A 27,467-nucleotide genomic window follows, 5' to 3' on the forward strand; every position below is an offset into this window, starting at 1 on the left:
GTTAGTTATTTTGGCTCATATGCTAACTGTTCTAGTGATGAAATGCGTGAATGTGTATTGTATGTATTGTTTGGCTGATTAATTTCTTAATACAGGGAATTGTAATGTTTAGGCATATTGTTAACAAATGGATATGCATTGGATGATGTTGCTAGGTTCTTCTTTGTCTGTGTTGTTGCAGACCACAATAAATAGACGTGTCAAGTGGAATACGGGCCTGTGTTTTCTGGCAGGATCACCCACATTCAAGCCTTGCCACTCTAAAATAGGGTCAGCTGGAGACATCATACCAATCATATGATCCTCTCCGTTTTACTTCACATTATGTACAGTTCATACAATCTTGCAGCCCGAGTCAACCAGAAAATTGTTTCTAGTTGGGCAGGAGAAACGCAAACGGAAGTGATGTACGAGCTGCCTCGCAAAAGTAGCGTAGCAGTGATGTACTTAATTTTACATTTTATTTAGTAACTCAGAAGATAAAAACACAACAGCCAGGGGGGTGACAAACATAGATGCAAATAAATATATTACAGATATGTAAAGTGGTATATCATCAGCAGGCGCAAAGGACCCGATCCAATCCGGACATTTAAAAAAAATTCAATGAACATTCTATCAGTCCGGCCCTTGGCTTGTCGCAAAATTTTTCTGTCTTATATACTCGCAGATTTTCGTACATGTTGGTGAAGCGTGCAACCGGGGCCATTTTTTAAACATTTTTCTAGGGGGCGGTAGCGTGCCATCAGATTGCACAATTGAATAATTAATTATTGATTAATTTACCAGGCCTTTTATGTGTGTTAAGTTTCATGAGTTTTCGTGCATGTTTACATTCTCAAAATCAGCATTGTGTTATTGGCAAACTGCATTACCATGGCAACACCATTTTGCGAAAAATCTCAAACTTCGTACCACATTCTGGATCTCTGAAGTTAATCAAAGTTTAGGGGGCAGGTCCGATGGAGGCAGACCCTAAACATTGGCTTGTTGGAGACCAAACACACATTTTTACATACATGAACTGATGGGATGAACTTACCTTTTAGGCCAGTTGAACAGGGGGATACGTAAATTTTTGTCATAAGCTCAAGTTTATTTGAGTGATTCTTAACCCTCCTGCGGTATTTGACCATTTCTTGGATATTTCAGATCAAAGAATTTTACATCAAAGCCAAAGCATTAAAAAAAAATAACCCTTGGGAGCTGAACTTTCACCCAGATGGTCAGAACATGCCGAAGTTCAAAATGGCACCATGTTGTCATTTTTAAAATGAGTCCTGCATGAGTTAGCTGGTTTCTTAATTTTTTACCAACGCAGGACGTATTTTGCCATTTTTTGTCCCATTGACTCCCATTATAAAGCATGATTTTGGACGCACTGTAAACCTGATGTGTTTTCGTGCATTTTCAATGATTACCCAATGAAAACATTGTGTGACGTGTCTACTAAGCTGTGAAAATCTAACAGCCCTAATCCACCAGGTGACGCCAGAGGACAACTAATGATTTTATGATTGACAAGAAACGTACGTGTGTGTGTGCGTGCGTGCGTATGTGTGAGATGAATGGGACAATTATGACAAATAGTGTTTTAGTGAAGTAAGAGTACTTCAGTGATGTCATTTTCCGTTCACCAACGATTCGGTGAGTGAACGGGTCGCTGCGGGAATCAGTGATGTCATTTCCCGTTCACCAACGATTTGGTGAGTGAACGTATCGCTGCGGGAATCAGTGATGTCTTTCCCGTTCACCAACGATTCAGTGAGTGAACATGGTGCAGCCATTTCTGGAGAACTCCATGCAGTCAGTGAGTGAACTGAGTTTTGCTATGAATGATTCGCGATTCGCCAAGGAAGGAACCACTCACCAACACCACTCCTTTCGTGCTCGCGGGGACAAGCTTTCTTTGGCATACGTTTCTCCAAGCTAACGGCTAATGTTAAGCCCATCCAAGTACCGGGGGCAAGCGCATGAAAACAAATAAGAGCTCTGACAAAAAAGCCCCTTGCCAGATCGTGATGAGGCGCCCCGGTCTGCAGCAGCTGGGAGATGACGTTGTTGTGGACATGGGACAACTTTATTTGAAAACATTTATTACAATACACATACGTGCACTTAAATATTATTATCCTCTCTGTCTACTGCAACTATAATGTGGTGCGATCATCATAATGTTGGTTTGCCATTAAATTGTACTTTTTTTCAAATCTTGTTTTGTGCTCGAGTGTTTTATTAATTCTTGTTTTTATTTCAGCGCAACAGAACGTTTAACCAGACATGTAGTCATCCGCTTCATTTGACAAGCCTGCACTTCGTAACGTGTGAAAACAAAAATACACCGGGCACGTGACGGCCGAGTGTTATGTCCTCCAAAATAACAAACGTTTATATATGTAGGCTTAATGTCTACTGCGATTATTGTTGTTGTTAGTATTTATCACCGTTATTATAACCACGATTATAATGGTTATGATAATGGTTTTAAATAATTGAGTGTTTTTTTGTTTTTTGTTTTTTTTTCCGGTGCATTATCACCAAACACGAATACGACTATTGCCTGACGTGATTACAGTACATCAATGCAAACGCATAGGTTTTTGTTAGCAAAGATAATCCAAACACACCAATTATAATAAGTAGAACATCAGGTGTGGACAATTTATATATATATATATATATATATATATATATATATATATATATATATATATTTTTTTTTTTTTTTCGGGGGGAAAATCCACCCCGTACGCGCCGGGGTTTGGGGGGATGCAGGGCTGAATGATTCGGTGAACGATTGTTTTTGATGAACTGATTCTAATGATTCAGTTCACTTAAAAAAACTGTTGTCCCCATCACTAATAGGAACCTTCTGATTATGCTGGGGTCATCCCAGTAGTGTTTCTGCTTCCGGGCATTGGCAATGACATTGGCTGCCATTTGGTAAATTCTGCTTTGCCTTTTCAGACATGTGTAACTACACGCACATACGTTCACACGCGTCAGCCGTGCACGTGTGTGCAAAGGAATATGTGCGGTCATATTGCGAAATGCTTTCTACAAAACTACACGGTTGTTGCATGCGTCCTAACAGATATGAATGTGTGTGCGTGCGTGAACGCATGTGCACGCGCATGCACGTTCACACGGGCGTTCAGGCTTTGTGGCCGTGTGTGTGTGCGTGTGCGCGTTTGAGTGCGTGTTCATGATCAATTGGACAATTGTGACAAAGTGTTTTACTGAAGTAAGAGTACTTATCAAATTTTCATCTGTGGATATGAATGTGTGCGTGTGTGAACGCACGCTCACACGCGTTCACACGCACGCGCACACAAACGTTCAGGCTTTTGTGACTACGCGTGTGTGTGCGCGTGCGCTTGCATTTGAAGACGTGCAGTCTGCAGTGAGAACGTAAACAAAACGCACTTGTTGACTGAATGGTTCAGGGAATTTTGAAGAAATTTTGAAGATAAGAAAGCCAAGAATCATTTTTCAATTATATCAACTACAACCACGGCAAAGAGACTGTTGACCACCAGGACTACTTGTCACGTTTGTTGTTATTGTTATAGTGCTTAGTTCTATAGTAGTTCGTTTTATTTACTTGAATTCTGTTCTAAATTCTTCAGTTGTCATTTATTTATTTTTTAACCTTTCATGGTTCAATTACCTTATACAATATTTCACTTTGATTTATAATATATATTTAAAAAAATATTTAAAATATTCATAAATGACTTAGTTCTCATAGCATAATACCGCTTTTATAGAGGGCATCAAAAATAAATAAATAAATATATAACAACTATATATGTATCGGTCTGATTCCCCTGAACATTTTGAGTGGTTGAAAGTAAAAAAAATATTCAGAAAAGACCTAATTATATCATATTTCCAAGTGTCACCATGAGGGGGAGAACAATTGGGAAATTGCCCTTGTCAAAACAATGGGCATGCAACAAAAAAAATCTGTTGTCATGACTTTTTGACTTATTCAATGCTCTAATTATCCATCCATCCATCCATTATCTGTACCGCTTATCCTCACAAGGGTCGCGGGGCGTGCTGGAGCCTATCCCAGCTGTCTTTGGGCAGTAGGCGGGGGACACCCTGAACTGGTTGCCAGCCAATCGCAGGGCACACAGAGACAAACATCCGCACTCACAATCACACCTAGGGGCAATTTAGAGTGTCCAATCAACTTACCACGCATGTTTTTGGAATGTGGGAGGAAACCGGAGTACCCGGAGAAAACCCACGCAGGCACGGGGAGAACATGCAAACTCCACACAGGGAGGCCGGAGCCGGGATCGAACCCACGACCTCTGAACTGTGAGGCGGACGTGCTAACCAGTCGACCGCCCTGCTCTAATTATGTCATATGAAATATTCCAATTTGATTTTTTTAAAGATACATACAGCATAGTTAGTTTTGCTATTAGCACACCACTGCTGCTGTGTCCATAGAGGCAATAAATAAATAAATAAATAAATAAATAAATAAATAAAAAAAACTACATAAGTATGGATAGGTCTGGTGCCACTGAACATTTTGGGTGGTTGAAAGTGAAAAAATATTCAGAAATGACTTACCATATTTTCCGGGCTATAAGCCGTTGCCGTATTTTTAGAAAATTTGGGAAAAGAAACTTAAATAAGCCGCACATTTATATAAGCCGCACCTATCTATGTTGAAAACTTTTATATTTACTGCGTTTACAGAACGATTATTAACTGTAAATGTACATGTATGTACCTGAGCAGATTCTTTCCTAACAGTGCCTTTTTAACACTGCAAATAAACAGTACTTATCTTCATTTCACTGCCAGCTGCCACTCTAGTTTGTCAGCTAATGTCCACCAGACTCCACCATCTATTGTTCTACTACATTCTACATATGCAGCTGTCTTGTTTTATGTTAATAAAGTCAGCCAATCTAACACACGATGTGCTGCCAACTGTACTAAATCAACAATAGCATTTCACATCGAAACAACAGAACAGACGTAACATCAGCCAATCACATTCATGTGCACTTCAGGGACCTCTAGGAACACACAAAATCAAAGCATTACAGCACCTAATGCAATAGCCTAGTGCATAGAGCCCTTGCCTGTTGAACTCCTCCACCTGCACTCACATCCAGTTAATGGGAAATGTATTGTATTGAATCGTACTGTCATTCCGGTTAGAGCGTCCAGAGCGGTGGAAGAAAAATCCACAGAATAGCTGCACCGGACTATAAGCCGCATTGCTCAAAACCTAGTGAGGTATATTTTAATATAGAATAGTGCAGTTAGACTTCAGTTACGCCTGTGTTAAGTGAGAAGTGGGCATGCGTGAGATCTAAGGGATCAGCAGGACACTGGTCTGCTAAGGCGGAGACAGGATGTCATCAGGTAGGGGACATTGGATAAGATCTCCTTTGTTTTTCCTGACTGAAGTTGAATAGTCTCAAGGTAATCAATCTTAGGGGCTTAGGAGTAGTAAACTTTGTGGCACCTCTCTTTCTGGGGCATCCGAGGGGGTTAGGCACCTCCCTGCCCAGGGGGTCTGGAAGGTGTTAGGCGGGAAATAGACAAAGGAATTAGCTATTCAAGGGCACCCAATGCATATGTAATCATCAAGTTTGAATATTCATCATGCTCCCCATAAGAAGAGAGACACGAGATGGGAGGAGGGTGCGCCACAGCAACTCGTAGAGCAACTTCTTTTGGCATCAGCTGTATTGGTATCAATAAAATCTTGTTCCCAGTCAACTGAATTGTCAGAGAAGTCTTTTCATCATCAACTCAGCCTGGCTTGCGTCTGCTCCGGACAAACGCATCGACTGACCCTGCTCAACTAAAGAAAATACACTACACTAGGAAAAAAGTCGCGGTTTATAGTTCGGAAAATAAGGTTGTTATCACACTTCAAAGTGTTGTCCATTTTTTGGTCAAAATACCACGAGGGGGGTAAAACAAAAAACTGAGGCAGAAGGGTTAAAGAGGAAAACAACCCAAAACACATTTCTTTCAAGAATACGTTCCCAGCAGTCTTACTTGTTGAATAATGGCATTCTGATTCTTTTTAGCCATCTCGGGGCGGCCATTTTGTCACTTCTGTCACTGAAAATGACATCACAAATGCTCAGGTAACGACCAATCACGGCTCAGCTTCAGAAAACAGGTCAGCCGTGATTGGTCGTTACCTGAGCCCTGAGCAGTTGTGATGTCATTTTCAGTTGACAGAAGTGACTAAATGGCCACCCCCGGAGATGGATTAACTCTTATTCCACAAATGCAATATTTATCAGAATGCCTTGTTTCAACTAGTGGGCTTGCATAGAACATATTCTTGAAAATAATATGCTCGGATTGACTTCCCTTTAAGGTCACTCAATCAGGGCAGTTGTTAGATTACGCCTCCTTGGCACAAATAATTATGTAGGTGACAGGTGATAGGTCTCAGGTGTCCAACTCTGGTCCTTGAGGGCCGCTATACTGCCTGGACAGCTCATCAGCAAGCTCTGCAGAAGCCTGATAACCATCCTGATAATGACCCTGATTATTTGAAACAGGTGTGTTGCAGCATGGAGAGATGAAAAACAGGCAGGACAGCAGTCCTTGAGGACTGTAATTTGACACCTGCAAGATAGGACTTTGTGTCGGTCTAAACATTCCTCCTGGCTTGGCATCTTCCTATCTTATCTGCACTCTGGCACACATATCTAGTTGAAGTCAGTTAAGACCATAGAGTCACACCTAGGCTACATTTACATACAATATTTCTTCAGTCCGATAAGAGTTCAGATTAAAAATTATGATCGGATGCACTGTTTTCATGGACACTAAAAATGATCCGATTCATGCATCACACCTTCAATTGGAACAAATTATTTTGACATGCGCAAATTGACCAAATATACTGGCAGTAGTAGAAGAATCCGGAGCAAATTCCGTGTCAACAAAACATTGCTCTGCCTATTTCTACTTTAAACGTTAGCTTTATTTCGCATAATTTTCCCGTTTACACTGTTACGTCGAGTTAACACTTCCTAATGAAGCTCTCTGCTTCTAATGGCTTCCGGGAACAACAGAAAAGCGTATACTGACGTCACAGACATGCATGGTAAAGACGGTTTGTTCCGAAATTGCGGAATAAGTGTGTTCATTCATGCCCATCGGATTAACAATCGACATAAACTACCTCGCTCGTTCAAAATAAAATCTTGATCGGAATGGGCTTGATCGGTTCAGAATATTACGAATGGGGTGTGTACATGAAGCATTTATATTCCGACCAGGCATTTAATTCAAATAAATGTGTCCATGTAAACATAGTCACATTGGCTAGGCAGAGCTGTCCTCCTGAATGGGTGTGGCTCAGGGAGGATAAAGAATAGGAAGAATTTTGTTCAGATTAGACTTTCCGCATCTTGATGAAAGGGCTCTACGGCTGTGTGCTTGATCTTTCTTGCATCCATTACCAGGGGAGTTCCTCGGGGGCCACTTTCCTGCATGTTTTAGAGGTTTCCTCTTGCAACACTCCTGATTAACACATCCAACATACCTCAATGTAACTTTGCTTAGCTTTTGACATTATAGCAGGAGCATCGCACTTATTGGAGGTGTGGGTGTTTCTCCATGATAGCGCTTCTACGTCATCGTGTTTCAAATAGTGTCGTCCAGTGGCCTCCAGCCGTCGTTTGGCAATGGCTCTGTATTTCCCCCAGCCTATTTGATTTCATGGGCAGGTAAACTCAATGTGTAAATTTACCATCACAATTTGCCAAAATTCTGATCGGCTTGCTCACAGACACATTTTCATAAACAAGGCAGATAACAAAATATCGACTTTGTTCTTTAATTTTACACTTCATGGGTGAGCAGGCACTTCAGCGACCCAACTATTTGTGTACAAGCAATTAAAATATAAATGTTCCATTAATAGTCTTCTGCAAATCCTTTTCTTGCAACAACTGCATCACACCTGTAACACGGTGACATCACTAAATGTTGACATTTTTCTTTTGTTTTACATTTCCAGAGTTTCACCAGAGAATCTGTTTTTTTTGTCTTGCACGGTCACTCCCTTCAGTCTCCTCTTTAGCAGGTCAAATTTATTTGCAATAGGGTGTAAGCTTGGAGATTGACTTGGCCAAACAAAATATCTTGCTTGTTGCCACTGATAACTTCTTTATTTTGATAGTCTCTGGATTTTAATTTTGCAGGACCATGATGAAGGATCAGTTTGAATGAATAGACCAAACATTTCTGTCGATTTTGGAGTTCGTTCTGCTGCAATCATGTTATTCTTTACTAAAGATTTAATTAAGACATTCAAGCCCAAGTGATTAGTTATTTCAGTGTTCGCAGACAAGCTTATGCTGGAGATCATGAGCAAATCAATTTTTTTTTTTTTTTTGAAGCATTAGCCTTGTTCGAATAACCACTGTTAGGACAACCTCAAAAACACAATTGTCAGCTGGATGTTCCAATACTTGCTCAAGAAAAAGGGTTGATTAAAAGAAAAAGTAAGATCAAAATTATGTATCCAACCCATTTAAATACCTGGAAAAGAAAGCTAAAATGTTGATCTGCTGTATCAAGTTCATATTTTGATGTCAACCCAAATGTATTCAGTGTACATTTAAAAGTTAGAGATTTTGCTTCACTGATCAATTCAACACAAATGTCACAATGTTTATTCCACGTGTTGTAAAATAGTGTGTGCTGGGATGAGCTATTCTAAACTCAAAGATTCTAGTCTTTCACCATTGAGACATCACGTAGAGCAGTGTTTTTCAAACTCTGTGCCGTCAGGTGTGCCGTGGGAAATTATTTAATTTGTGTGCCTGTGCGGTCTAGCACCTGGCAGCAGTCTTTACTACATTGTAGTACTCTTCCGTACCAGCAGGTAGCAGCAGCAGTAGCAGGTAGCTAATTGTGTTTGTTTGGAGACAAGCGAATTAGTGATGCATGTTTATCCAAACAGGCCCATGTTTCACACTGAGTAAGTCATGTCATGTCATGTCATCTTCCAAACCGCTTATCCTATACAGGGTCGCGGGGAGTTGCTGGAGCCTATCCCAGCCGTCAACGGGCGAAGGCAGACTACACCCCGAACTGGTCGCCAGCCAGTCGCAGGGCACACACAGACACCGTCACTGAGCCCGAATCGATCCCACGCTGCCCGCACACAACTCGGGCGTGTGTACCACTACACTATCAGTGGACACACTGAGTAAGTATCAATATGAAACATTATAAAACACTTTTTGGTGTGTTTATTTAATTCCTATTCAAGATGTTATAATATAACTTCATTCTTCAATGTTAAAAAATGCTTAGGGAGAGTGGGGTAAGATGAGCCACTGGGTAAGTTGACCCACCCCTTGTATCTAGGCAACCTTGCTAAGTGTGGTCATGTGATCACAATGGCAGGAAGCCGTCACCATTGCCATCTTGCTGTGGTGAAAGGAAGCACATTGGAAAAGAGGTAAGCCTATTTTTACTGGAAAAGTTGTTTTTTGACTGTCAAAGTAAATTTTCTGCATTTTAGGTAAAATGAGAGGTATGGCAAACAAGATTATCTGGGACTAAAGTTATATGTTACACATATCGGTGTATTTGTAACGTGTAAAAACACGTTTTTTAAGCTAGCCTGCTTTTCACAAAATAGTGGCTATGGGGCAAATTGAGCCCAAGGCTTTGGGGTAAATTGAGCCAGTGGTTCAACTTACCCCATAAGGCACTGAAATTCAGATGAATCTTTGATGTAATAATACACGCTATTTTTCTGAAGTACGCTCAACTGATTTGCTGTGTTTATCATATTTTAATCATTATAGAGAAGAAAAAAAGAGGTCGCATACCGAGAGCGTATAGGAGGAAAACAAGCTGGGGCTCGATTTCCTTGGAAGAGCTGGAGAGAGAAGTCAATGAAGTCAAGAGTGGAAAGTCCATCAGATCAGTAGCAAATACAAGAAATATTGACAGGTCAACATTGAGAAGGTACATGAAAAAGAGAGCTGTAAATGAAGTAAAAACAGTTGAATACGGTGGAACGCCAGAAGCAAAAAGAGTCTTCTCAGAGGATCAGGTTGGGTTAACGAAGATACCTTTTTTAAATTCCTTCAACATTTGGTTAAGCAGACTGTGTGCTCCCCTGATCTGCCACTGCTGCTGATCTTGGACAACCATGAAGCCCATATTTCTCTGAAGGCTGTGGACTTAGCGAAATCAAGCGGTATTGTTTTGATTACAATTCCACCACACACATGCCATCGACTGCAGCCTCTAGATAAGTCTGTCTATGGTCCATTTAAGACCTACAACAACTCTGCCCTAGATGGTTGGATGAGATCCCACCCAGGCAAAACAGCCAGCATATACGAGATCCCTGGCTGTGTGATTGATGCTTTCATGTCAGCAATGACACCAAGGAATATCTCCTCTGGTTTCAGATCGATTGGGATTTTCCCTTACAACAGAGATGTATTTTCTGATGCAGACTTTGAGCCATCCATGGTGTCACACAGGCCCAACCTGGAACAGCAGTCTGCAGCAGCAAGTGATGCATCCATGGTTTCATTCTCCAATAGTACTGCTGAGCTACCTGCACCAAGCTCTGTACATGGTTTTCCTCCACCAAGTTCACACCCCAAGGATCCTGGATCCTATGTGTCTCCAACTGAGATTTTACCTTTACCCAAAAATCAGCAGCCCCAGAAACAAACAAACAAACCGAAAGCGGGTGAAGATAAGAATCCTGACTGATACGAAAAGCTGGCAATCCAATGTGCCCATGAAGAGCGGAAAAGCAAACTAAAAAACAAAATGGACAGATCCATCAAAGACCAAAGAGTGCTGAAGAGGAAAAAAGCTCAGATGAAAATCGCAGAAAGCAGTTCTGAGTGATATTGCAGTTCCATTAGAAGTCACTACAGAGAGTTCCAGCGATGAAAGTGGACCAGATGACTCAGATCTGCAGGTTGACAACTTTGTAAATGTAAAATTTGCATCTAAAAGCAGGTACCATCATTACATTGGCTTAGTAAACAGCCTTGAGTGGAATGAAGTTAGTGCCCGATTCCTAAGAAGAATCCAGGGGTCACTGGCCATAAGAAACCCACTTATGCTCTCAAGGAGAATGGTGAGGCATCGTTCCCACGGAGTGATGTGCTGAAGAAGCTGCCCCGACCTCAAAAAGCTGGAGGAAATGCAAGAAGGGACCAACAATTCATATTTCACTGCAACCTGGACAGTTGGAATATTGAGTAGTTCTTTTGAGTAGCTAGATAGTACTGAAACAGCAGGTTTTTGTTTGTGGTGTGTTGTTCTTAGTTCAAAACTGATTGTTACAAAAGATGCACAGGTTCACTTTAAAAAAAAAAGAAACCTTGTTGATTAGTTTACACATTATGGCTCAACCTACCCCTTGATGTGGGTCATCTTACCCCAGACCAGGGGCAAATTGAGGCACATTACAATTTCAGGTCATTTTTTTGTGAAGCTTTGTCAGAAATGCATTCTGATCATTTCATTTCATAGCAGACATCCTGAAATAAAGGAATATGTTTTCATTTAGTCTCTGTAGTTTTTCCTTGAATCCAGAACCAAATAAGCTTTTTTTCCCCCACAATTTCAGCTGGTGGTGTGCCACGGGATTTTTTCAATTAAATAAATGTGCCTTGACTCAAAAAAGTTTGAAAAACACTGATGTAGAGGCTTCAAGGGGGGCTTTCATGTTTTCTGATTTGACAAAATCTTTGTCCCATAATCTGTCTTTGCTGTACTTCTACAGGACTGCAGGATTGGATGGAACTGATAAAAATAAAATTCTTAATGAAACCACCATCTCTGATGTTTGGGTGTGCCGCATGATGGTGCTTCACATTGTCTTTTGATCAGGTTTGATCCCCTTTAGCCGTTTTCCTTCCATAGTACTAAGTGAATGCTGTGGTCTGGCATGCTTGTTGCAAACACAAGTCCAGAGTCGTTGTCCCCATCCAAGCCATTGAGCCAAGATGTCACTCCGGCCAGGAAACTGGATCCACGTTTCGATTTCCTGTATGGTGGTAGAGGCCAGCGACCTGAAATGGACTCTGTCCTGAGATCCATCACATAGAGGAAATGGTTGTCAAAAAGGAGTGCAAACACCTCACCAAAGCTCAGCAAGGACAGGTTGGCTGGATCCTGCACTTTTATCACCCTAGGAAAAGAAAAACACTTCTGATTAAGAGTGACGAGAAAAGTAAGGTATCAACAGTTGATAATAACTATGAGCAATGAAGAATCTCTTTCATCTGTTTTCCATGATGCAGGAATGTGGACTGGAGAGAGAGCATCACACACAAAGTGATTTTTTATAAATAATTTAATTAAATGACATTCCATTCAGTCAATCCTTTCAATTCAAAGAAAATAAACACACAATGCCAAATTTGTGTGTGAGTATATACAGGGGCGGAGCTCCGTGGTGGCCAGGGGGCCACCCGTTGTCAATCACTGGCCAGCCCCCTGGCCACCCACACACCTATGGAAATTTTGATATCATTTTTTTTTTCTGCCAGTTTCAAATAGATGTAGTATTCTTGGATCCCTTGATACTCTGCCACAAGTTTTTTTTTTAAATATTAAATGCATATTGAAAGAATAAATGTATCATAATGTATTAAGTAAAGACAATTCAATTCTTACAGTTAGTGTCAAACTAAATAATTACTTTCACACCATAGTAAGCTAACAACAAGGCCATGAAGTCGTTGTTTATCATACCACTATGCAGCCAAACCTAGAGGAGGGTCACTGTCGCAAAGACGGACTTTTAAAAAATTTGCTCGACGGCTCATGAGAGAAATCCAAAATAATTTGCACACTTTGCAAAGCCAAATTCAAATACCATATTAGTTGTACATCTTTGGTGTATCGTTCAACTGTTGTATTTTACAGGAAAATAATTGGATTCAAAGATCAAAAAAGCTATTAGAACAGTCTGAGTCGAAATGTACTTTTATATTTTTTCCACATTAATTCCAAGATTTTATTCAATATCTTAAAACACTTTAATCACTTGACAGCACTAATTAACTAATTGTGTGTGTATGTACACAGCTGGGCATTCCCATCTCAATGGAAGGGAAACAGTTTTACCAGACTTTTTTTTTTCGCCTTTCATGGCGAAAGTGGAGAGGACGGATTGTAGTCTATATGAAACTAAGAGAGAAGTGGCATCTGCGCCCATGGCAGAAGAATATTTTTTTGTGATGAAAGATGAGAGTCAAATATTTCATTTGATAATCTCTGTGCTCTAAATTGGCTGGTACTCAACAGGTTAGCTTTTTTGAAAATGGTTGGCATTGAAAGAGTTAAACATTCAAGAATAACTTGTCATGTCATCTTCCAAACCGCTTATCCTATACAGGGTCGCGGGGAGTTGCTGGAGCCTATCCCAGCCGTCAATGGGCGAAGGCAGACCACACCCCGAACTGGTCGCCAGCCAGTCGCAGGGCACACATAGACACTGTCACTGAGCGGGAATCGATCCCACGCTGCCCGCACACAACTCAGGCGTGTGTACCACTACACTATCAGTGGACCTCAAGAATAACTTGATTTTCCAAATGTAAGACTGTTAAAGCGGAAGTCAACCCAAACATATTTTTTTCAAGAATATGTTCCCAGCAGGGCGGCACGGTGGACGACTGGTTAGCACGTCCGCCTCACAGTTCAGAGGTCGTGGGTTCGATCCCGGCTCCGGCCTCCCTGTGTGGAGTTTGCATGTTCTCCCCGTGCCTGCGTGGGTTTTCTCCGGGCACTCCGGTTTCCTCCCACATTCCAAAAACATGCATGGTAAGTTGATTGGATACTCTAAATTGCCCCTAGGTGTGATTGTGAGTGCGGATGTTTGTCTCTGTGTGCCCTGCGATTGGCTGGCAACCAGTTCAGGGTGTCCCCCGCCTACTGCCCAAAGACAGCTGGGATAGGCTCCAGCACGCCCCGCGACCCTTGTGAGGAGAAGCGGTACAGATAATAATGTTCCCAGCAAGGCGGCACGGTGGGCGACTGGTAAGCACGTCCGCCTCACAGTTCAGAGGTCGTGGGTTCGATCCCGGCTCCGGCCTCCCTGTGTGGAGTTTGCATGTTCTCCCCATGCCTGTGTGGGTTTTCTCCGGGTACTCCGGTTTCCTCCCACATTCCCCAAAAAAATGCATGGTAAATTGATTGGACTCTCTAAATTGCCCCTAGGTGTGATTGTGGGTGCGGATGTTTGTCTCTGTGTGCCCTGCGATTGGCTGGCAACCAATTCAGGGTGTCCCGCGCCTACTGCCCGAAGACAGCTAGGATAGGCTCCAGCACGCCCCGCGACCCTTGTGAGGATAAGCGGTATCGATAATGGATGGATGGATGTTCCCAGCAAGCCCACTAGTTGAAACACGGCATTCTGATTAATTTTGCGTTTGTGGAATATAGGTTAAGCAGCAAAATGCACTCATTTTTAGCCATCTGTGGAATATAGGTTAAGCAGCAAAATGCACTCATTTTTAGCCATCTGTGGGGGCGGCCATTTTGTCTTCTGTCGACTGAAAATGACATCAACAACTGCTCACATTGATCCATATATATATATATATATATATATATATATATATATATATATATATATATATATATATATATTTTATGTTCATCTTTCTATTTCAGCGACATATAGTGACAGGCAGAGTAATTGAACACTCAACTTGAGTTCTATCAGATGGCACAAGATACAATAAATCTGTGTATCCACCTGTTGCCATTCATAAAACAAAATAAGCCGTGAGTTCCAGCGACTTTTCACACTGGGTGACTGAATTTGTGAGTAAATTGAAAAGAAGCTATCAATGTTTTATTATTTTGTGATATTTTGATTTTATGGTGTGCTATGAGAGGTTTGGAATCAAAATTGTGTTGCTGGCTCAGTACAGGTTGAGAAACACTGGATTTGACAAAATCTGTTGATACTTTTACCTGAGAATCTCAAAACTGGCAAAATCCCACTGATATACTCCGATGTCAGAGCTGCAAACAATGTGGCGTCCATCAAACTGCAAACGAGGTTGAAGGCTGATGCTGCGGTTCTCTGACACTGACAGTGTCTTTAAGCACTTACAGTTAATTTCTTTTCCTAAAGGCCAGACCTGAAAAAAGAAGTTAGGTTTTGATCCATATTATGTACTAAACATATTTACGTCATAACATCAACACAAAATCAGGATGAAGCAAATCATCAACTTGTCTGACTTGAATGACACACATACAGTGGATAAAAGACAACACACCCCAGTCAAAATTACCATTTTTTTTGCAGTCAAAACAATCATCAAAAAGAAGGAAAAAAACTACCAAAAGATGGTTTATGAAAAAAACACCATCATTCATTATAGTCTGTCTTTTTGAAAACTTTCTGTGCAAATGTGTTTGTGAATGCTTGCATCAGCCAATAAGTAAATGGCAAAGATAAATGTAATGTATTTCCCCTTGACTATTAACTGATACAAATATATTTATATACCCTGAGCTGTCAATTTATTGTGGTGGAGGGGTTTGTCTGTCCCAATAATCCTAGGATAAAGCCTGTACATTGTGGCAGGGGGGCTAACTGGAAATCAGCCTTGGAACTGTAATAGTGCATTTACATTTTTTGTAACTATTGAAATGTTCATTAATGTACACTGTCCCCTATTGAACAAATAAAATAATCAATCGAGCTAGGTTGTCTGTGTTTATGTCCCTTGGACGGGTCACACATGACAAACAGGGCCATGGTGAAGAACAAGAAAAAGCAGACCTAATAAAACTTTTTGTCCCCCACTGGAGCCAGGCTCAGAGGTCAGGCTTGCTGGAGAGCACCATGTGACAGGGCCTGCCCGGGCATAGCCTAAAAAGGCAACGTGGGTTCCCCTTCCCATAGGCTCACCACCCATGGGAGGGTCCAAAGGGGTCAGGTGCAGTGTGAGCAAGATGATGGCCTCAAGGCAGTGACCTTGGCGGTCCAAACCCCAGCTACAGAAGCTGGCTCTAGGGACATGGACTGACACCTCTCTAGAAAGGTAAAAGTCAAAGCCGGTGTGCGAGGTTGAGAAGGTCCGATGAGATATAGTTGGGCTCACCTCCGCACAGAGCTCGGGCTCTGGCACCAGTCCTCTTGAGAGGCGTTGGATTCTATTCCATCCTTGAGTTGTCCACGGTGAGAGGCGCCAAACAAATGTGGGGATACTTGGGGTTGGGGTCCACCACAGTAGATGAGAAGATAGAACCCCTTTGGATGGCGGGACGGGTTCGTACTATTGTCTGTGCCTATGCAGCAAACAGCCGTTCAGAGTACCCACCCTTTTTGGAGTCCCAGGAGAGTGTGCTGGAGAGCGCTCCTGTTGGGGACTCCATCATCTTGCTGTGAGACTTAAATGCTCACGTGGGCAATGACAGTGAGACCTGGAATGGTTTGATTTGGAACAATAGCATCCCTGATCGAGACCCAAGCGGTGTTCTGTTCCTGGACTTACTGTATGTGCTTGTTATGGATTGACCATAATTAACAGCATGTCCAAACATAAGGGTGTCCATACGTGCAGGACTTTGGCGATTCCCAGCTAGACAAGCTGGCCCTAGGGACGACCTCTCTGCCAGGAAAAGAGCCCGAGCTGGTAGGCAGAGAAGTTCGGACTAGAAATAGTCGGACTTGCCTCCACACACAGCTTGGGCTCTGGTATCAGTCCTCACGAGAGGGGTCGGACCTTTTTGGAGTCCTTGGAAGGAGTGCTGGAGAATGCTCCATCTGGGGACTCCATTGTTTTGCTGGGTGTCTTCAATGCTCACGTGGGCAATGACAGTGATGCCCGGAGAGGCGTGTTTGGAAGGGATGGCCCCCCTAATCAGAACCCGGAGGGTGTTCTGTTACTGGATTTCTCAGCTCGTCACAGATTGTCCTTAATTCAAACATAAGTGCGCCCATATGAGCACTTGGCACCAGGACACCCTCGGCCACAGTTCGATAATCAACTTTGTGGTTGTTCCATTGGACTTTAAGCAATATGCCTTGGACCCTCAGGTGAATAGAGGGACCTGTCAACCGATCATCACTTGGTGGTGTGTTGGCTCCGATGGTGCGGAAGAGGCCAGTCGGACCTGGCAGCCCAGCATTGATTTTGAGAGTCTGCTGGGAACATCTGACTTAGTCAGAATGACTTTCAACTCACATCTCTGAGAGAACTTGGATCACATCCCAGGTGAGGTGAGGGACACTGAGTCCAAGTGGACCATATTCTGTGCCTCCATTGTTGTGGCAGCCGACCAGAGCCATAGCCGTAAAGTGGTCAGTGCCTGTTGTGGTGGTAATCTCTGAACCTGTTGGTGGACACGAGTAGTGAGGGATTCAGTCAAGCTGAAGAGGAGTCCTATTAGGCCTATGTGGCCTGTGGGACTTGGGAGGCAGCTGATGGGTACCGGCTGGCCAAGCAGAAGCTTTTGTGGTTGCTGAGGCAAAAACCTGGGAGTGGGAAGAGTTTGGTGAGGCCCCAGATAAAGACGATAGGTGAAGAAGGAGCTGAGTTCAAAAGCAAAGCTTTCAATTTACCGATAAATCTAAGTTCCCACTCTGACCTATGGTCATGAGCTGGGTCGTGGCTGAAACAATAAGATCGCGGATACATGCATCCAAAATGAGTTTCCCCAACAGGGTATCTGGACTCCATTAGCGATAGGGTGAGAAGGTCTGCAATCGGAGAGGATCTCAGAGTACAGCCACTACTCCTACTCCTCTGCATCGAAAGATGAGGTGGCGTGAGCATCTGGTTTTATTTTCATATATATATATATATATATATATATATATGCACATATATATGTATATATACATACACATATATATATATATATATACATATATACATACACATATATATATACATATATACATATATATACATACACATATATATATACATATATACATATATATACATACACATATATATATACATATATATACATACACATATATATATACATATATTCATATATACATATATATACATACACATATATATATATACATATACATATATACATACATATATATATATACATACATATATACATATATATATATACATATATATACATACACATATATATATACATATATACATATATATACATACACATATATATATACATATATACATATATATACATACACATATATATATACATATATATATATATACATACATATATATATATACATATATATACATACATATATATATATACATATATATATATATACATATATATATACATACATATATATATACATACATATACATATATACATACATATATATATATATACATATATATATATATACATATATATATACATATATACATACATATATATATACATACATATATATATACATACATATATATATATATATATATATATATACATATATATATATATATATATATACATATATATATATATATATACATATATATATACATACATATATATATATATGTGTACACGTGGGTGTATTAATACGTTGGCATGTTCGGTTCGGTCCACTTGCGTTCGGTTCGGTCCACTTATGAGCGCCAGCTTACGCAAGGGAGCTATTGACTGTTGCACGCGGGAGCGGAGAGTGGCGGCACAACAGTGAGAGCCAAAAAGAGCCAGAGCTCGAAGGTCCCCCCGTACCCGTACACTGCAGTCTCCTGTTTGGGAACATTCTGCCTGTCCTGTTAAAATCGCCGATGGGGAAAGCTACGTGGTTAAGTCCGAAAGTTGTGTGCCGACATTGCTACGAGCTGGGCGGCAGGTAGCACATCTAACATGCACGGCATCATCCGACTGGTAATGTTTCTTATACAAGGGAGCAAAAACGTCAAACTTAAATAGCGAGATTTATCATATTGTAGCGTCTTCCAGGAACAGGCCGTCAGACGCAGTTTAATTACCATGTTTTTATTAATCCAAGTACAACTGCTCACGCTCTTCTTTCTCCGCTGCTCCACTCGCTTGCCGTACGATGCATTCATGAACCTCGGAAACATCATAAATCAGCAACACACAAATCCGCCCACAACACAGATAACCCAATTTGTTACAATATGCTGTTGAACATTTAGAGATTTCAGTGCATAAAAAGTGTAAACAATTTCTGACTTTTAAAAGTTACTGTATTTTTTTCATTATAAAAATTGTTTTAATATAGTTAGCAATAATTGTAACTGTTATTGTATGTATTTTTTTCATCACAAAAAGTGTATAAATGTACTGTAATGACAACTTGGCTTTAACTTGAATACTTAGATGTGTCATAGGCTGTTGCTGCTGAGTGTTTAAATAATTCAGTGTCTTAATAATTTACAAAATTAAGAGCTCTTTATTGTTAGTGTATTTTTTATTCTGGTGTAATTTCTTAGAATATCACCCGAATGGTTCGCTTTTATTTAAAAGGACAGTTGACTTGTCACCTTTTCAAAACAAACATTAAAAAAAAAAAAATCTGTTTTTTTGTACCGAAAATATACCGAACCGAAGTTTCCAAAAAAACGAACCGTGATTTAGTGTACCATTACACCCCTAGAAATTATATAGAATAATTATATATATATATATATATATATATATATATACACAGTAGGGATGGGACGAGACAAAAATCCCACGAGACGAGATGTCTCACGAGATTGAGTCCGCGAGATGAGACGAGACGAGATTTGTGCTAAATTTCAAAATTTCAGTTTTCAAAATGTTTTTTATTGAACAGACTGCAAGAAAATCAATCATCTAGCTCTAAAGTGCAAATGCAAACAGGAGTCACTTTCGTTACATGCTCTCAAATATTGCTGCAATAACAGCTATAGCTGAGATCTTTCCTCTTACTGAATACTTTGACAAAATCCAACTGTGCTCGTGGGGTAATAACTCAATTGTACTGTATATAGTGTTTTATGTTAATTTATTGGCTTTATTTATATATATTTGATATATTTGTTCATATGTATTGATATATTTATTAATAGATGTATCACTGTTTTATTATTCTGTTTCATTATGTATTATTGTTTTTATTTTATTTTATTGTATTGTTTTTAAAGTCCTTTGTTACAGCTCTAGCTGTTATGAAATGCACTATATAAATAAAATTGTCTTGTATTGTAGAGTTCAACTTGTTTCTCAGTCGATCTTCAACAAGAGGAATGTCACTGCGTCTGTGTCAAGATTTCTGCAACTCGTCGTAGTTCTGGGCTCCTCAGAGCTGTAGATAAGACACCCCGCTGCTCTAGATCGCGAGCCATCATGTCCAAAGAGTTGTTCAAGCGTGTTATTGCGTCCATAATTAGTTTGTGTGCGGGCAGCTCGAGCTGTCTTCATTTAGACATCAAAAGTGCTGCTGCTGTTGAGCATCAGTGAAAAAAAGAAACTATACGCTTGACACGTCTAAAGAAACATGATACGCGGCCAACTTTGGACCAGCTGCACTAGGTTGCATCCATTGCCTGCACGATAAGAACTTAATGTGTGGCTCAAAGCCAGCCTCACGTATCGCCACATCCATGTTGCGAGCGTTGTCGGTCACAACAGCGACTCCGTGATTTGTCCTCGGAAGTCCCCATTCGGTGACAGCTCCTTTTAGGACGTCTGCTATATTCACCAGGACTCCAAAACATCGTCAAAAGAAAATAGATCTCATGCTGTGCAGGGACGAGAAATCCTGTGGCGTTCTAATTCCGCGAGATCTCGTATCTTGCCCCATCCCTAATATACAGTGATCCCTCATTCATCGCGGTTAATGGGGGGACAGAACCCGCCGCGATAAGTGAAAACCGCAAAGTAGAGTCAGACTTATAATTATGATTATTATTTTATATGATATTTATTGTACAGTTTTATTTTGGGGGGATTTGCGCCTCTGTTACGCTTTTGCGAACCCCGACATGGTTCCCACACTTCTAAATACTTGTTAAACAATCAATTTAACTATAAAAATGCCAAATAAAGAATATAAATACCAAGCTGCATGCTGTGAATTTAGCTTCGACCGACCGCGGCAGCTGACGATCACGACGGAACGTTCGCTAAACACTACGTTAAAGTTGTAATTTTTTACCATAAAATTGACTTACCTTAACTAGGATGCCATAGCGTAATTGATCCAATCCTGCACTTTAAAACGCTTTTCGTCGTCATGAAAAGTGAAAGTGAAAACTTTCATTAATGCATTAACTTTATCTTTGCACAATAACATCAATAAAGTCCTTTGGATAAAATGCAACGCGGGATTGTAGTTAAGGTAAGCTGTTTAAAGACAACCTAAGACAAAACTAACAGTTTCACACTTTATTTGGCGATGTCTAAGTCGTTCGTGCCGGCTGCCCGGGAGCGTGCTGCGCTCACGACATATAAACACAGCTGTTGTACTGTACTATCTGATTTTTGCAAAACTTTGTTAGAGCAAACACATCATTACATATATGGAGGAGAAAGTATCCGGCTTGACTCTGACTAAATCAACGGCACATTTGAATAGTGGACGACACTAAGCGAGAGGCTGCAATGATGCGCACCAAGTCAGCTCACGTACAGTACAGTGTGTGGAAAAAGTAAATCCACTTGTGCTCTCGGTCGATCTCACGCTGGGAACCAGTCACCGCCTTTTATGAGTGCCTGTGGGTATGTACAAAACCTCTGAGTCAACTCATATCTTTGAAACAATGTGTCTTTCTGCAATATAGCTCCCGATAGGGCTGTGTTGTTTCATTTTAAATTTGTTCTCTGCTGGATACTTCATTGGTAGACTTCAGCTTTCCTTCTTCCTTCCATCTCTTATTTCTTTCTCTTTTCTTTATCAAATATTCTTTGGATTTCACTGGGTCATTCTAACCCTTCGGCTGTACTCTGTCTCTGCTAGTCTTTTTGAGATTTTGGTGTTTTTCCCTTCAAATTAAGATAAAATCTGAAATAAAATCAGAAAGATCTATGTATGACATACGTATCTATGTATTATATTATTTAAAACTTACTTTATTAAAAAATAAACATCATATTGTCACTACCGAAACCTATCTGTATGTTTCGGTAGTGAATGCTTTGGTTTGATTTTTCCCTTCAAATTAAGATAAAATATGAAATAGAATATTGTTAAAATCAGAAAGATCCATGCATGACATATGTATCTATGTATTATATTATGTAAAACTTACTTTATTCAAAAATAAACATCATATTGTCATTAAAGAAACCATTATGTCACAAATGAAACCTTTCTGTATGTTTCGGTAGTGACTGTTTCGGTTTTATTTTTCTCTTCAAATTAAGGTAAAATATGAAATAGAATATTGTTAGAATCAGAAGGATCTATGCATGACATATGTATCTATGTATTATATTATTTAAAACTTACTTTATTAAAAAATAAACATCATATTGTCACTACCGAAACCATTATGTCACTACCGAAACATTTCGGTAGTGACCGTTTCAGTAGTGACGTTTTATGATAGTTGTTGACAATACTCAACAATGCTAGGCACAACGTGGCTACCACAGACAGTTTTGAGCATGTTTACAGAGATAGAAAACAGTACATTTAGCATTAAAATCAAGAGTGCTCATTTTATTGCCGAAATGAGGTGTTCGGTAGTGACAGTCCTTAAAACCACATGCTGATTTTCAGACTTTGGAGGGCACATAACTTAATAATGCTGCCAATTAATTACTCACCATGTGCCCGGTGATGAACATGAAGGTAATGTCTCTTAATGGTGAAATTTCTTGGGATGTGGCTAAAAAACCAAGCCCTGCCTACAGACAAATACTCTTTGCATTTCGGTAGTGACATGAAAAGTTGGGACAGGATTTTTTTTACATAAAAACTTCTCAAAAAAAAATCTACAAAATCAATGTAAATCTTTCACCATACATTTAAAAGCAACCAAAATGTTCTATTAAAATAAAGTATTTTTTAAATTGGCAAAAATCTACATTTTTTTTCATGAATTGAAATTTAGGAGTTAGAGATTGGGACAGCCACCTCCCAATAGGAAGTGACATATAAAAGATGACTTTTTATACATTCAGTTTAATAGTATCTCAATTAATGCCTTGTGGTAAAGTAGATCATAATAAGATATTACTAAATATGCAAGTCTTTTCATTGTGGGACAGCAATTTAAACCAATTCGGTAGAATGGCTCATATATGTATATACATGTATATGTGTATATATATATATATATATATATATATATATATATATATATACATACATGTATATATATATATATATATATATATATATATATATATACATACATGTATATATATATATATATATATATATATATATATATATATATATATATATATATATATATATATATATATATATATACATACATATATGTATATCAATCTTTGATTTCACGTCATTTGAGAGTTGTTTTGAGGCTCCCACGTTGCCACTATTCAGAGAAGATGAAAAGAGGAGAAAAACTTGCAATTGGTCACCTTAAACACCCTTTCTCTTGGGTGGCTTTATCTGTTTACGTAGGTCAAGGGTCAATGATCTTACCAAACAATTTTTGTGTACCATTAATTAAAGTTAATTAAATTAATTAAAGTCATTTGTCCAAATTTGGTCAAGTACATACTTTTTCACAAATAAGGTTTGTGAGGGGTTCTGTGAGGGGACAGACAAAAAGAAAGGCCAGAACAGTATAGAAATTAAAAACAAACAGTATGACTGCTATAACATCACATAGGAGACACATTCTTGTCTGTTTTTATCCAACCAGTACTTGCCAGAAAGCACTGGAGCCTTTTCATGAATATAGGCCTATGGGCACTCCCTCTCATCTTACAATTTTCAATTTTTTGTTTTATACCATTAAGGGTAATCTTTTAAATTAAATTGCACAGGTGCCATTTTACATGATATCATGAAAAGTTCTGAAATTATTAATTAGTGCATATTGGGCTCACAGCCCCCATTTACAATTTTTTATCACAACAGTTGTGGATAGAGTGAGGACATCAGCATTACCTTAATTTCATACTTATCAGCACTTAGGAGGATGTAATCACCAGGACTGTGCACCATAGACTCCACTTCACTTTCCTGTAGAATCACCTGCATGAAAATTAACATGACTTTAGGGTTATTTTATCAATTTATAAAACCCTTCTTATCTAGCAGATCTTTGATCATGTCAACCCTTGCGGACCCTCAGGTACTCGCATTTTAGTAATACCCAAAGTCAACTCTTGGACCCACAGTGAAGCATCCTTCCAAGACTTTGACCCTCGTAATAGCCTGCCAGAGAACATCAGGACCGCTATTTTTAAAAGGAGGCTGAAGTTCCACCTTTTTAGTCTGGCTTTAAACTCATTATGATGCCTTTGTTTAAAGCCAAGTATTTATTTTAATTTTTTCTTTTATCCCTATTTAAGACATATAGCATTTTTTGTGGTTACCTGAGTTTAATTTGATACTTTTTATGCATTTATACTTTTTCTCTGTTGTTAACTCTTACTGATTGTACTCCTTTTTAAAATGTTATTTATTGATATAGTATGTTGTAAGGCAGGGATGTCAAAGTCAAATGGACGGAGGGCCAAATACAAAATTTTGCGACAAGCTGAGGGCCGAACTGATAGAATGTTAATTGAAATCTTTTAAAATGTCCAGATTGTCCTTCGCGCCTGCTGATGATGTCACGCTTTATATATCTGTAATAAATTTCTTTGCGTCTATGTTTGTCACCCCCCTGGCTGCTGTGTTTTTATCTTCTGAGTTACTAAATAAAATACAAAATTAAGTACATCACTGCTACGCTACTTTTGTGAGGCAGCTCGTACGTCACTTCCGTTTGCGTTTCTCCTGTCCAACTGGAAACAATTTTCTGGTTGACTCGGGCTGCAAGACTGTATGAACTGTACATAATGTGAAGTAAAACGGAGAGGATCATATGATTGGTATGATGTCTTCAGCTGACCCTATTTTAGAGTGGCAAGGTATGAATGTGGGTGATCCTGTCAGAAAACACAGGCCCGTAATCCACTTGACACTATTTATTGTGGTCTGCAACAACACAGACAAAGAAGAACCTAGCAACATCATCCAATGCATATCCATTTGTTAACAATATGCCTAAACATTACAATTCCCTGTATTAAGAAATTAATCAGCCAAATACATACAATACATATTCACACGTTTCATCACTACAATAGTTAGCATATGGGCCAAAATAACTAACTAGTATTCATCAACGTGACATCACGAGAACATATCTAGGCTATTATGTACAGCAGTTACCTGACACGAACTTGAATGATTAAACTCACCTTTTAACATTTACACACAACAACAAACGTAGTGAAACACGGGCAATCTGCAACTACTGAGTTTGCTGGCACGAACAAACTACGAGCTGCGTCGAAGAGGAAAGAGAAAACAAAAGTCACTAACTATCAACACTTAGCGCTCGAATAGCGTTCAATGCCTGCTCACAGTGTGGGACATCTCAGCACTATGTCGAAACTCAATGAATTTATCAAATGCCAACAATTACTAATAATAAAACAACGTGAGATTTCTAACATGAAGCATTTCTAATAAAGTGTGTTTTACTCCAAATAATTTTTCACCACAGTCCGATTCTGAAAGCCACGAAAAGTGACGAGAAGTCTTCAGTCAGCATGTAGAACAGCCATGGGGTGGCAAACATTGATGCAAAGAAATATATTACAGAAATAGTGTAACGAATTCGGTTATCTGTGCTGTGGTCGAATTTGTGTCTTGCCAAGTTGTGTTGTTTCCTAGGTTAATAAATGCATCGCGCGGCTCGCTGGATGGGAGGGCATGCGAGCGAGAGTTGCGGAGGACGAACAGGAGAGCCGTTGCTCTTTTTTGACTGAACGGTTGTCGTACTGTATTGGCATCGGCTGTGGCCCACAGTAGCCGGTTGGACTAATAAAAACATGATAATCAAACTAGGTCTAGTGGCGTGTTCTTTGAAGTAGCTCCAATATATTTTAAAGCGTGACGTCTTCGGCAGGCGCAAAGGACCCGATCAGATCTGCTACCCACACCGGCTTGCTGCGGACCGGATCTAATAATAAAGCAATATCATCCCAGGAGCCGTAGAAAACCTTCTTGCAGGCCGGATGTGGCCTTGACTTTGACATATGTGTTGTAAGGAATATGCCTTCATGTGGACCACATCTCCAGGGCTGGAGATAAGATTCAGACAGGACTGCCACAAAGTCTGCTCCAGCTTCACTTCAAAGCAACTGAATCCCCAAGGAATCCCTGCCATTTGACTTAAAAAGGACATGCTAGGACTCAGAAAGACGCAAACTCCCGATAAGGAGCCACTCTTTGTCGCCTGGACCACCTCTACAGACAATGGATGTGGATTTGAACGGCCCTGAAACAGAGATTCCCCCAGCGGGATGCCAGATGGTTCCTCTCGCAATCAGCAGGAGGCCAGCCCTGATGAACATTGACAGTGCTGGATGAAGACTGACCCCAAGAGGTCGACATGGGAACTGCAGCTCTAAACTTCGTTTGCCTTTTGATGAATCAAAAATTACCTTGAAATGAAACATATTTGAATGTATGTTTGTGTGTTGCTTACTGTGTGTATCATGCTAACTTTGCATTCATGAATCTGCTACTCTATGGTAATAATAATTTTCCTGGTCAGGTTTATGAGATAACAGTGTAGATGTAGGTTTAAACCTAAGTTAGGCCTGCACGATGTATCTTTTGAACACCGCGATTGCGATGTGTGCATGCGCGGTAGTTACATCGTAGGACGTTAGATGTTTGTCTTAGAACACGCAAACTTTTGTTTTGCTTCAAAAAAGAACTTTTTTTTTTCTTAAAACACGCAAACTTTGCTTCAAAAAAGCAGCAAGCTACTCCGTGCTTACACAGCCTGTTTCGCTCACCCGTCCTTCCTGCCAATCAGTCACCGGCCCTCCCCCTCCACTCTCCTGTCTGCTCTGAAAACACTATAACAGGCGACATGGAGGAGACGACAGCGGCAGAAACGGCAGTGGATTCAGTCCCCAAAAGAAAGTCAACATCCAAAATATGAAAGTATTTCGGCTATAAAAAGGAAGATTCAGAACAAAAACACATCCTTTGCCAACAATGCCTCGCCGTTGTTGCTGCAATCGCCATCACAAGCCCCTGTATGAGCAGTTCAAACTAAGAAGTGGGACCCAAGGTGAAACTTCATCTACTCGAAAAACAATTACAGACGCCTTCGCCAGCATAACTCCTTATAATAATAAGACCAAACAGCACCGACAAATCACGGATGCAATATGTTTTACAGACCGTTTTAGTTATTGTTATATTTTTGTGAAATTAGCAGGGGACTAATGCACCTTTTCTATGCCAACACCA

At 40.0% G+C, this 27,467-nt stretch overlaps 1 protein-coding gene across 2 annotated transcripts in view; it reads right to left on the reverse strand.

Moving 5' to 3' along the window:
- Nucleotides 1-7,833: 7,833 nt before the first annotated feature.
- Nucleotides 7,834-27,467, reverse strand: part of fbxw2 (F-box and WD repeat domain containing 2) — a 74,145-nt gene continuing 54,511 nt past the window's right edge. For both annotated transcript variants that reach the window (XM_086053832.1, XM_086053833.1), the window contains 3 exons: nt 24,090-24,176; nt 14,998-15,167; nt 7,834-12,199 (listed from right to left, as the gene is read on the reverse strand). In XM_086053832.1, the coding sequence (XP_085909958.1) occupies nt 11,911-12,199; nt 14,998-15,167; nt 24,090-24,176 (546 nt within the window). In that variant the 3' untranslated portion in view covers nt 7,834-11,910. The remainder of the gene's footprint in view (nt 12,200-14,997; nt 15,168-24,089; nt 24,177-27,467) is intronic.

Source organism: Filicampus tigris, chromosome 15, assembly GCF_054856515.1.
Source record: "Filicampus tigris isolate MCC_2025a chromosome 15, RoL_Ftig_1.0, whole genome shotgun sequence".
NCBI classification, from domain to species: Eukaryota; Metazoa; Chordata; class Actinopteri; order Syngnathiformes; family Syngnathidae; genus Filicampus; species Filicampus tigris.